The sequence below is a fragment of the Balaenoptera borealis genome (genome assembly GCF_965194805.1).
Source record: "Balaenoptera borealis genome assembly, chromosome: 8".
Lineage (NCBI taxonomy): Eukaryota > Metazoa > Chordata > Mammalia > Artiodactyla > Balaenopteridae > Balaenoptera > Balaenoptera borealis.
This window is the reverse complement of record NC_138865.1, coordinates 87,113,533-87,126,765: the sequence shown is the minus strand read 5'-3', so window position 1 is coordinate 87,126,765 and position 13,233 is coordinate 87,113,533. Positions and strand designations below refer to the sequence as shown.

Here is a 13,233-nt window from a genome sequence, read left to right as displayed (position 1 = left end):
AGAGCTAATAATATCCCTTCCCTCTGCAGGAAAATAAGTTGGTGATTATTCATGTATAACTCCTATAGCACTTATTCCCATCATTTGGCTGTCATATACAATAATCCTTCCCAAACTAGAGATCTCCCTGACAAATTAAAAAACATGCTGATTTCCTTTGTTGCATCTTGTCTTCAACCAAGAAATCTGTCTTTCTAATAAAGGAGAATTGCAAGCCACTCCTACTGGGGATAATAAACTAAAGAAAGTAAAGAGTGAGAATTTTAAAAGGAAGACAAATGACAGAGCAGGTATCATTTACATAAAGAAGCGTCAGGAAAGAGTAAAGAAAGTGAAGCAAATGAAGTTTGTTTCTAGACTTTAGAAATAAACTCCTACACCCATCAGTAGCGAGGGCTGAGAGTCATATGTAACAGGTACTGAAGGCCTGTGTTTTGGCATGGATTTATTATAAGCAGAGCCCTCATCAGAAAGCTGTATATACTGAGGAAAGCTAGGCTGAGCACACTACCTGAGTGCTACATCACCAAGGCCTCCATGGAACCCAAGGAAGCTAATCGACAGCTTCAGATCATAAAATCAGAAAAGTATTTAACATTTAGAGGAAGAAAAAAAGAGGGAAAAAATGTCTCCTGGTTGTATATTATCTGCCTGATTGTGTATTCTAATTGTGTATTAAAGCAAAACAAACGTTTAGGCATCTCACTGAAACTGAAGTAGTGCAAAAGAGCCTCACATTTCCACAGAGCAAGAGTGGTGCTGCACTCATTACTACAAATTTAACAATGGAAAATATGGATGTACTTACATAGTCCTTCAGACTTTTCATGTACTACCTCAAATTCACTAATCCTATTTTTTAAAAAGTTTTAAGTTTTCAACCACATCTACCCCCAGGATTTTGAGAGACTTAACTCCAATGGTTAAGAAGAGACTTCCATAAATTACTTAAGCTTCTTATTATATTTTGTCTCTTCAATGAAACACCAAGCCACTTAAGGCTAAAACTACATCTTTTACCACTTTAAATCCCCTCTATGTATTCTACATAGAGTAGATGCTCAATAAGTGTTTGATCATTTAGCAATTAATGAAAAACAAAGTAATATATATGGCAAAGAATTACTCTAAATAGTATTAAGAAGGCTTCTGAGGAAAAGACCTGTCCTCAAGGAGTTACTAATCTCTTCTCTTATATTATATTGATATTTCAAATATGCCACAGTTTGGGGGGTTTGCGGAGGAGGGGGAGCAGTACACAAAATCATTATTGTTGCTGTTTAACAATCATCATCATTTCAAAAGTATGCCAGAATTTCCACAAACTTCCACTGATATGAAAAAATATTTTCTCTAAAGACTATCATACAAACTGAACCAGATCTACCCCCAGGTCTATTTATGAATGGGATAATAATGATTAGAAAGTAACAACACACTCAAATAGGCATCAGTACTGAATATATTGCCTATTAACTAGAAAAAAATAGGATTATGGCATTAGTAGATCAAGGAGCACAGAGTAGGGATAAATTTCAATATGGATAGTAGGAACATACACTTACTGTTTGGAATCAAGAATTACTTGGAATTACTTAGGTCTTAAATAAATATTTTTACCAATGTTGCTAAGAAATAACAAAGAGTCTACCAGTAAATCAAACAGAAATGTGCAACATGACAAGTAATCATAAAAACCACTGCAGTTAATTGGAACCCTCATACATTACTGATGCGGATGTATAATGGTGCAGCCACTGTGGAAAAGTTTGGCAGTTCCTCAAAAAGTGAAACAGATAAATGCCAGTAATCTTATTCCTAGTTTATACCCAAAAGAACACCCAAAACAGGTATTCAAGTAAATACTTGTACATGAATGTCCAGAGTAGCACTATTCACAACAGCCAAAAGGTAGAAACACAAATGTCCATCAACAGATAAATGGATAAACAAAATGCAGGTATACAATAGAATATTATTCAGCCTTAAAAGAGGAATGAAGTACTGATACGTGCTACAATATGCATAAGTCTCCAAAACATTATGCTAAGTGAAAGAAGCCAGACACAAAAGGTCACATACTGGATGATTCTATTTACACGAAATATCCAGAATAGGTAAATCCATAGACAGAAAGCAGACTTGTGCTTGTCAGAGTCTGGGGCAGGAGGTTATGAGGAGTGACTGTTCAATCGGTGCAGGGTTTCTTTTGGATGTGGTGAAAACATTTTGGCATTTCCCTTGGATGTGGTAAAAATGTTTTGGAACTAGATATAGGTAATGGTTCTACAACATTGTGAATGTACTAAATGCCTTCAAATTGAACCTTTAAAATGGTTAATTCTGTGTTAATTTCACCTCAATAAAAAATAAACAAATACCATAAACACAAGTTATCCCCCCAAAATACAGTTCAAGAACAGCCATGCTTCTTATTGTCTATAACATAAAATACAAAAATTGTTTTCCAGAGATTTCTCTATATACCTGATTACCAACTTTTTCTTCATTCCTAAAAGCCATACCTAAGTCCATCATTCCCTTTCCTCTAGAATCCTCATCTCCATATGGCTCAGCTACCCTTAACCCCATCCTCACCACCCCTCATCAATCCCTTTCATTTTGCCCTGAGAAACTCTAGTTACATTATGAGCCACCATCCAGTTAACCTGCTCCTCTTTCTGTGGAAAGATAAGCCTTCTTTTCAATTTATCAAGATTTTCAGTATGTAAATGTGAAATAACAATAAGATACCCAAATGGAAATATTTGACACAGTGGACATACAGAACTTGAATTCAAGAAAAGTGGCTGATCATCATGAACACATTAGTATTTGATGAAACTAGGTGTCATGTTACAGGAAGGCAATTTAGAGAAGGAATAGGCTAAATGATTGTTCTGACGTTCTGTAATGTTTTGCCTAACCCTGGATCTTTTGGTTTCTGTCACCCTGCCCCAGGTATTACTGGAAAAAGTTATGAAATCCTTCAGAGTGAGTTCATTAAAAGTTCACATTGTTTCCATTTTGATTGAATACTACTTTTAAGCAAGGCTTTTATTCTCTTATTGTTGATTTGTTAGCACAATGATTTCCAACCTATGAGCTTCAGACTCCTGGGAGCTGGAGAATTAGTTATCACAATGGGTAGCCAGAGGCATGCTTTATATAAGGCCATATATGTTGCAGACAGGCCTTATACAATATTTTTCAAATGTGTAGACAATGTTGTGGTTAATAAAATACAAAGTCATGTATGAATGTACTGAATAGCTTTTTGCTAACATGCATTTTCTCAATTAACAAATACTAAAAATGTAACTATAGTTATGTGGGGCAGGGGGGTCCACAAATTTTTTTGAAGTTAAAGAAGTTGTCATCTTCAACATATTGGGATCCACTGCCTAACAGTATTCCCCATAGCACCTAAACATCTTTCCCATACTGTAAGCCTCTAAATATCCCCTGTCCAATTCCAGACCCACTTCCACTTTCATTTTCCCAAGAAAATCAAACACATCCTCATATATTCCCTCATCTACCTCAATCCATCTGAATTTATTCTTTCTTCTCCACCTCTATAAATATTTGGTAATTTAGCAATTAAATGTCTCTTCCCTTTTAAGACTAATTCAAACAATATACCTGAGCCCATCTCTTATTTGCCTCCCTTACCCCAATCCACCAAACATGTTTAATCTCTCTTTCAAGAGATTTTCCCCTTCCACCTAAAAACATTATCAACTCTCTTATTCTGACAAAACTTTACTTGATTCTGCTCTATGTTCTAGCTACTATTCTATTTCTTTTCTTCCTTTTGGTGTCAAATTCTCAGAGCTGGTCTACTACAGCCTGAGCCAGACACCTGTTTTGTAAATAAGATTCTGTTGAAATAGCCATCTCATTTTTTCAGATATCATGGCTGCTTTCCTACAACAAGGGCAAAGTTAAGTAGTTAGGCGATCCTATGCCTTGGAAACCTAAAATATTTCCTACCTGGCTCTTTAAAAAAAAAAGTTTGTCAATCTCTGGGGCTCCAAAGCATGATCTATATTCAATATCATCATTTTCTTTTGAGGACAAGTGGGTGCCATTAAAGGTTTTGGAGCAGCAGTAAAGTACTGAGTAAAGGGCATTTCAAGACTACCAATTTAACAACAGCATACAGGGAAGATATAAAAGATCATTTAGGAAAATATTGCAAGAGACTACACATTAAGCATAAAGGGAGAAAAATGAAAGGGACTTTTTAAAAGGATAAGCATCAATACTTGATGACTACATGTGACAGAGACAAAACTAACACCAAAATTTCAATTCTCGATTATGTGGCTCTCAAGAATTTGCATTCTCTCCTACAGTCTACTGTAGACTTACAGCTCTTCATAGTTTCCTACATTACTGATTATGGAGTTTCTAAAAATCTTAATACTAATTCCATATCTTCTGTATACCAGGCATTCCCCATGCTTGCTATATGGCTACCTCCTGGGTAAGCAAATCACTTAGGAAGAGGCAGAACCAACAGAGAATGGCCAAATAAGAGCATAGGGCCAATGTCAGCTGGATGGAGTACTCACCTGTGGTACCAAGCAGAGAGAGAGGGGAACTAAGATTTCAGGTCCAGAACTGGCTCTAGCCAAACAGGAAGAAGCAGTTATGAATTTGCTTATAGCAGAAGCAGAGTGTCTTTGATATCCTGACATACTTTTCTGATGTTCAGACAGACCACCATTAAAGTGGCCATTGGTAAAAGAGTCTCATGAAAAACAAGCCAAAAAACAAGACCAAAAGGTGAGGAATTAAATGGAGCAGACCCTAATGGTCTTTTGTTTAGGAAAAGCAGTCTTCCTTATTAAAGATGATACTACTTTTCTTAATGGCCAATATGATACTAACCTTCATTAACAGACTTTTCACACCCCACAAGATTGAGAAGGATATCGTCATCTTTATCATCAACTTCACATCCCAGCAGCATCCAGCTTTCCACATTATCGCTTTCTGAAATGGTGCTCTCTTCCTCTTCACTTGAACTGACCTCTATAATCATGACCTCTTGGATTGTACCTGATCTCTCTCCAGGTTTAGTCTTCTCAATATCCCTCTTGCATTTCTTATCTGCCAACTCATTAGAATGAAGAAAAGCAGGAGGACCTTGGGTCTTTTCTTCTGCATGGACTCTAAAATTCTTTCTTTTACATTTATAAATACTATCTTCATCAGACAGTGTGATGACCTCTGACCCATCTGATAGCTGGATGACCTCACTATCTGAAAGGATAATTAAGTTCTTCTGATTTGGTTTACTACTGAATGATTCAGAATTCCCAGAGTTCTTCTCTTCATGTTCTTCCTCTTTGATGACATTATCAAGATCTTGGGCATAATGAACTTGGCTGTAGAGCTGAAATTCCACCTCACTGTCAACACTCAGTTCACTAGATGACTCTTCACGATAAAGGTCATCTTCATATGCTTCTATGGTCTCATAACCACCAAACATCATGGAAAGTCAGCAACCTTGATGCTGTAAAAGAGAAAGTCATAGAAAGAATATATTTTAACAGCTCAGATCATGCCTGTTTACTGCATAATGATATCACCTCTTAGAGCTAACTTCTGTGAAAGCCATCATTTTTCTCAATGACATATTAAAATAACTTTTTCTTTTAGAGTAGTACCATTTTTCAAGATTTTCTAAATTCTCTCATGACCCACTCTAATAATGCCCAGCCCCTCCCAAATGAAAATTACCACCAACAAACTGAGTTATAGTTATTAATGGAAATGTTATATTTCACAAGTATGTCAGAAAGGAAAAACAGGTTGAGATCCACTGTTTCAGACACCAATCACTTTTTCTCCACAATGTTAAAAATCACAAGAATATTTTAGGTCATTCTCACTACTATTCCATCCATTCTTCATCTTTTCCCTGGTTCTGGTTCTGTATCTCATCTTTTCTGGTATACATTCTCACACAGGAATATTACTTCAATTATGACTAAAATCCACAAAAGGACATAATTATCATATTTACTGTTTTGGTGCATATTTGTCTTCTCAATTAAAAAATTAATCTCCAGGCCTTCTGATCTTTGACCAAAAGAATACATAAAAATAGCTGATAAACCTAGTTTATTTCTGTGCTACCTATAAAGATATGTATGAAATACAAACTAACTAAAGACCTAAAATAGAGGTAAAACTCAGCTTTAGGAGCACTTTACTCTCCTACTGTGAGCATAGTAAATCCTGCTCATCCTTCAACTCTGTTTAAATATCACTTCCTCCGGGAGGCTTTCCTTGACCCACCAGACTAAACTGTCGACCCTTTATAGGTTTCCACAGCACTTTACATTTCAAAACATTCACATTTCTAATTACTAGTGCAATGTAAATCTCCCACAAGCACAAATCACATACCCCAGGAGGGCAGGAACTATATGCGCTTTGTTAAACAATGGATCCCCAAAACCAAGCAGAGTAACTGGCATTTAGCAAGACCTCTATAAAGGTCTGCTGAACTAACAAATGAATAAATAAATGAATAATATCATCAGGTATTTGTTCTAAAGCCCTAATAAATCTAATATGTGTCTAAAATATGAAAATTATGATGAGATGAATTTCGTAGTTGTCTCCAACTATTTCAAAGATTCTCATATCATCAACCAAAAATCTACACAGATGTTTCAATTAGGTACTAATGGAACACTGATCAAAATGAGTGCTGGAAAAAACCTCATTTTTGTTAAAAAAAAATCAGGCACAGTATAGACTACAATTAAAAATGACAGTTTATTCTTTCTACTCTACTTTTAGCTATACAGATACAATTTAGAAAGACTAGTTGTTTTCTTAGTTTATCAATTCTCTGCCCAAAATGGCAGGGTACTTTTGGTGATACCACCTGCTGACTCCAAAAATCAAACGAACAAGGGCCAAAAATGTACTACACTCATGCTGGAGTTTCTTGTTTTACAGAAATAAAGAAACCAACTTTTGTTGTACATCTTAAACTTATACAATGTTATATGTCAATTATATCTCAATAAAGCTGGGGGGAAAAGATGATTAAAAGTTCTGAGTTAACAATATTGTATATTTGAAATCTGCTAAGAGAGTAAATCTTAAATGTTCTAACCACACACAAAAAAGGTTAATACGTGAGGTGATGGATGTGTTAACTAACCTTAATGTGTTAATCATTTCACAATATATACATATATCAAATCATCATGTTGTACACCTTAAAATCAATGTTATTTGTCAATTATATCTCAATAAAGCTGGGGGGGGAACCCAACTTTTAATGCCTTTTTTTCCTTCTAAAAGGTACAATATACCTGTTCCCTTCTTGCACTGTCCTTCAGGTTACTATGCTGTTGTCATACAAGTTGAATGTGGCTGTCTGAAAAATAATGCTCATAGCATTTATCAGTTTATATTGAAATGTTAGCCTCAGAGCAATACAAATAAAAGATGAATCCTTTCCTTTTTATTTAATAGGTAAATTAATTCTAAAAGAAGTCAAAGGAATTACGCGTCCTTCAAAATCCTCACTGGATCCATCTTGAGGATCCAGTGTGGACTTAAGATAAAACATAATTCCGGTGCAGCACAGAAAAAATTAAAGAGCTAAATTACAGAGTTACAAATTTGTACTACTCTTGGAGCTATCCCAAAGGAAAGGGATTAAGAATAGAGCCATAGGCACACCTGTGAATGTATGCCAAAAATAAACTACAGAAATAAAATAAAAACAGACTTCCTTGGGTCTAAGGGTTTATCTCTTTCCCTGAAATGTAGAAAAATGAATTTAACAATTTAGCCCCTATGGCCTTTAAGAGGATTTTGCACCTTCTGTACTGAAAATTGTGCTCAGCATAACCGGCTCTTCTATTTATGTAGCTTATGTACGCCAGAGTTAAGGTTTGCCTGAGGCTGTTTTGGTTTATGTTACTACTTTAATTACATTCAAATGCATTAAGTTAACTTTTTAAATTCAAACTCCAAGGACGAATATGAAAAAAATATGTATGTATGTAACTGTCTTGATTCAGAAGGACTTCTCAGCTTTTTGATCATTGTACACAATTCTCAAGCATACTTAACTAGATAACATAAAGTCCCTATGAGAGTCACAAAATTTTAAATCTGGAAGAGACCTTTCAGATTATCTCATCAACCTCCTCAATTTACATATAAGGAAACTGAGGTCCAAAGAGATAAGGAGGTCTATCCAAAGTTATTTAGCTGGTTAAGAACACAGCTAAAACTGATTCACATTTCCCTGATTAAAAAAATAATAATCATTTCAAACAAAGATTAAAAAAAAAACAACCTTCCTTCAAAGCTAAATTTGCAGTAGTTCTAACACTTAAATTTACCTAACAAATATCCATTTTATTTCCGTGGAGTTTAAAAACTATAAAAGAGGCATTTTAATTGGAAAGAAAAGCATACATTTGAATTTGTCAGTTTACCATCCAAGAGCTTCCCAAGTTGGTACACAAAGGCCATAGCAATGCCATGACCAAAAAAGAAGGCTCTCATATAAGAACTTAAAATATCAGTTTGGGAATAAAACTTCTCTGAAGAATTTAAATGGCTTAACAAATATAAAACAGCTATAGAGAATAACTGCAAAGGCTCTCGCTGTTCAAAAGTGAGAGCAGTATTCATTCACTGATTTTTTTTAAACTAGACAACTTAAGGCTTATTTAAGCTTTCAGATTTTATTATACAATCTTTAAAGCCAACATTTCTGCTCTAACAGTCTACCAACTGGTCATTTCGGTCCTTGTGCTCTTCTTTCTCTTCAAAGAACTTTTAGCCTAGATGCTTCTTTTTGATGAGATATTTATCCATCTCAAGGAAATTTATCAAATTCACAGCTTGATATCAAGCCTAGTTTTCTTCAGAACGTGATTAACAGTTTAATTTCAAATTAAAATTTCTGACTTAGTGAACTATCCTGATAAGTGACAGATTTGAAACACTACTGACTCTAGTGTTAAAATTTCTGCCCACTCTTCGAATGGGCTTTCAATTTGAAGTAAATCAAACTGGGACAGAGAATTCAAATGTGGGAAACAATCGTCACAAAAAAATTCAGACAGAATACAAGATGCTGGTGGGAGAAAATAATGCTAAATTTATTCAGACAAGTCCAGCTGTTCCTGACATAAAGTCTTCATAGAATAACTAATCCTATCTCAAAACACTTCCTTCACCTTTCCCTCAGCCCTTTTTCCTGTTATTACACAGTATCTTATCCTTGAAGCTATTGTACAATCCTCACTTCCACTTCTTCCTCAGTTTATTCCCACCCTCCGACTCTCTTGAAAACAGCGATAGTGAATCATCCCCAAAGCACAATACCGTCTGAAATATACACAGCCTAAAAATTCAAAACACAAGAGTTTTGGAAGGGACCTGAAAGTCATTAAATTGAACACTCATTTTATACATCGAGAAATGGGCTCTGAGAAGCTTATTTATTCACTGCGCATAAAAGATCTCCTAATTCAACCCCGTAATCTGAAATCAAGGTAAATACAGCCTAAAGAGAAGATTTCTGGAGTCACCAGCGCGAGTTGGTGGTGGAGCCCCGGCTAGAACGCAGGCCTGCTGACTCTCCACTCAGCCAGTTTTCCCACTACACCTGAAGCTCTTAAAGTTGAAGTTAACTGCCGGCTAAGATGTGAAGGATAAAGGGAATCAGCGAACACAGTCCAAATCTCTTTGTTTTACGTGGGGGAAGGGGCCCATCTCCCGAAATTTTTCTGTCCCCACAGCTGCAGCTGCTGCTTCTGACTGCTGACGCTGGATTTGGCCCAGGACTGTTCGGTCCTCAAAGGCCGAGCCCTCTTCGCGTTTAACTGACTGACCGGCTTTCCTAAAAGACAGGGGAACCTCGGGGAGTGGTGGAGGTAAAATAGGCAGAAACGCCACTCCTCACCGAGGCCATGGGCGCCCAGCCATTTTTGAACCACGGCCTCAGGCCTTGGAGGGGCAGGGAGAAGCGGACACCCCAGCCGGTCCGCGGAGTCGCGTGGAGCAGAGCTCGACTGAGAGGCCACGAGCCGAGCCCCGCCACGAGTGAGGGACACAGGGGGGACGCGCGCTAGTTCCACAGCCCAGCGGGCGAGGCGGAGGGCGGGAAGGGGTCCCCCGGCCGCAGACGACTCGGGGTCCGTCACACACATACTCACTGCCGCGGCTGCGACCAGGAAGCACCAACCAGGAACCAAAACGCGTAGAGGGACGGGGAGGGGCGAGGACAAATGAGGTAAGAAAACCGCGTCCGCGCGGACCCGGGAGAAGGGAAGGCACTTCCGGGGAAAACACAGCTCCCGGGAGTCGTCTTCCGTCCCGCCCACCCACCAGGCCTTCTGTACGCATGCGTGACAACTATTAACCCTTTCCCTTCCCCTTGATGTGCCTGTCTTTTTCTGGTCCTTCCCCCCAAAGGCTTCTTTCAGAGATACTTAAGCTGCATCTGTGACAGGGGACACCATGTTTGAATGACTTGCACAGAATATATGCTACTTACCGAGCAAAATCGGGGAGACAGCGCCTTTCTGTGCTGGCGAGAAAAACTACATCTACCTTGATGCTCCGGGGCGAGGTTTAGCCCGGGCTCCGCCTCCTTTCCCCCTGACCTCGGAGGACACCCTCCATGTGCCACGTGGCGCGGGAGCGGAGCCGAGACCCAGCAAGGGGACGAGGACCCGTGCGGCAGGCGGCTTGGCTGGTAGACTCGGGGAATCCCAGCGAGGGAGAAGACTCTTTGAGAGCGCCTGGTCTAGATCCTTCTCTCGAGCTAGGTGACCTTAGGCAGGTCCCTCCTACCTCTAAGTTGAAGGTAAACTTAGTTTACACTGGGGCACTTCCGGCTCCTTTTTTCCCCTACTGTACAAGACAACAGATTTAACTTTTTGTGAACCTTGAAGAGCTGAACTCTTTCGAAAGATTGAAGTCAATACTGGTCCTTTGGAAACCTCCGGAGGCTACAGATTGTGTTGGGAGCCCCTGGCTTCGGTTCCTCGTCTCACACCTTATTTTAACAGTAATACTAAACCCAACTGTACATCTTTATCAATTCGTCGGCCCTTGGCAACAGTCTTGAAAGATAAGTTTGACACTGATTATTTTTGCCAACATTTATCGAACATCTGTTTAAGAGCCAGGCAGTGCTAGCAATTGCGAATATAGTGGTAAATGTTTTAAAGTCTCTGGTCTCATAGAGCTAGAGTCTACCTGAGAAAGCAGAATACAGATAGTTTGCTTATAGTCTAAGAGTTTGACCGGAAAAATAATTAGAAATTTTAGTTAACATTATGGTAAGTGCTAGGAAGGAGGACAGGATACAATGAAAAGGTAAAATTGGAGGACCCATTTTGCAGAGGAGGAAACAGGCTAAGAAATGGGCCACAGAAATTACTAGATTGTTTATTAGGTAATGTGTATTGTGTAGAACAAATGTTATCTTAAAAATAATAATATACTGAGCTTTTATCAAGTGCCAGGCTTACTCCTATAAATTTACTATGTATAAACTTTTAAATTTTAACAACCCTTTGAGGTTGAGAGTTTTTAAAAAAGGAAATAGATTCAGAGGTTAAGTAACTTGCCCAAGGCCACAAGGCCAGGAAATGCTCCCAATTACTATGCCCAGTACTCTCACTATTACTCCTGCATTCAACAAAGATTTGCTATGTTCCCATGCTCAAAATGCTTAGGCACCCCCAACAGGTTATGTCATAAAACCTAGAAATCTTTGAATGTCATAAAGAACACTTCATGAGCTGACATCTGCCTACCTCTTTACCACCATGCTGAATACTGGGCCGTTGCCAGAACACACTATGCTCTATCACATCTATGCCTTACAGAGAGCATTCCTACTGCCTGTAAAGTCCTCCCTGTCATTCACCCTACTCTGCTCAAGACTGGGTCTTGAGGAAAATTTTCCAACTCAACCAGACAGAACAGGCATTCCTTCCCTGGGCTCCACTACACTTTGGACAAACCTCCATCAAGACAGTTATATTGTCTTAAAATTGTCTCCTAACTGGATTGTGGGCTCCCAGAAGGCAGAAGCTTTGACATTTTATCTTTGTATCTTCGCCAGCTAATATAGTGCTTGACAGACAGCAAGCACTCAGTAATGGTGTTAAAGGAATGAAGGACCTCTAACTACCTGAGGTTCTAGGAAACTAAGAAGCAGATCTGGATCCACCAGCTATCAGTTCAGTGGGAAATGTGTCATGACTCCAAATAACTGGAATGCAGTGTAGTGTTCCATGATACTAACATGGTATAAAGAGCTGCAGGGACCCCAAGGATACAGAGATTTCTGACCAAGAAGAGTAGTGTATATATACATACACCCTGCCTTTACATGGTAAGTTCTCATTTAGATGGTTTTTAGAAATCACGAGATTCAGTCTCCTATTGTGACGGGGAAACTGATGTTTTGCCGAGAGTCACCTGGCAGAGGCAGAACTGTGTGTGTAATCCAGGTCTCTGAGTCTCTCCCCAAACCACCTCACACTGTCTCTGGCCCACACCTCTTGAGATCACAAGTGGTAGCATGCACAAATATCCTGGAGCCTCTCTTAGAATGTCCTAAGGAGTCCATTTATTTGAGAAAGGAAGCACCTGCTTTCGCCAGGGCAGTGGCAGTACTACATCAACAGTGAGCAGCTGAACTGGGGTGAGGGGCCAGGAGAAAGCAGAAACCTGCTGCAGAGGGCAGGCCAGGTGGGGGATATAGTGTAGCAGGATCTGGGCAAGTGACTTACCCTTACACTTCCATTGCAGAGGGAGGAGCTACCTCCTTTATTTTATTCCGGTTTAGTGGTACCTAGAACCTCTGAAAAACTAATCATTTTGACCTTTTATCAGTTGCCTTTCCATTACTATCCATTCACTGGCAGCCTACTATGTAATAACCCCTTGTGAGCCACTTCAGGTATATTGTCTGCCAGATATATTGTAAGGGAGTGTTAGCCCATTTCACTAGTGTGGAAATTGTGACTTGGCGAGGTCATGTGACTTGCTCTAAATGACAGAGCTGGTATTCAAACTCAAGTCTTGTCTGAATCCAAAACCTATGCTCTTTTCTATACCCAAACTGCCTTTCAAAACTAAACTCCTTGAGGGTGGAGACTATGATGACCTGCTTCTGTCTCTCCAGTACTTAACCCAAGGCAGAGT

General features: G+C 38.9%; 1 protein-coding gene across 3 annotated transcripts in view; it reads right to left on the bottom strand.

The window, feature by feature from the left end:
• The window catches only part of ZCCHC7 (zinc finger CCHC-type containing 7), a 239,896-nt gene extending 229,543 nt beyond the window's left edge, over positions 1-10,353 (bottom strand). The window contains exons 1-2 of one of the 3 annotated variants that reach the window (XM_082404014.1): positions 10,224-10,353; positions 4,900-5,530 (exon numbers count right to left, since the gene is read on the bottom strand). In XM_082404014.1, coding sequence (XP_082260140.1) covers positions 4,900-5,509 — 610 coding nt within the window. In that variant the 5' untranslated portion in view covers positions 5,510-5,530; positions 10,224-10,353. The other 2 variants (XM_082404015.1, XM_082404016.1) reach the window with 2 other exon arrangements.
• Between the last annotated feature and the right edge of the window lie 2,880 nt (positions 10,354-13,233).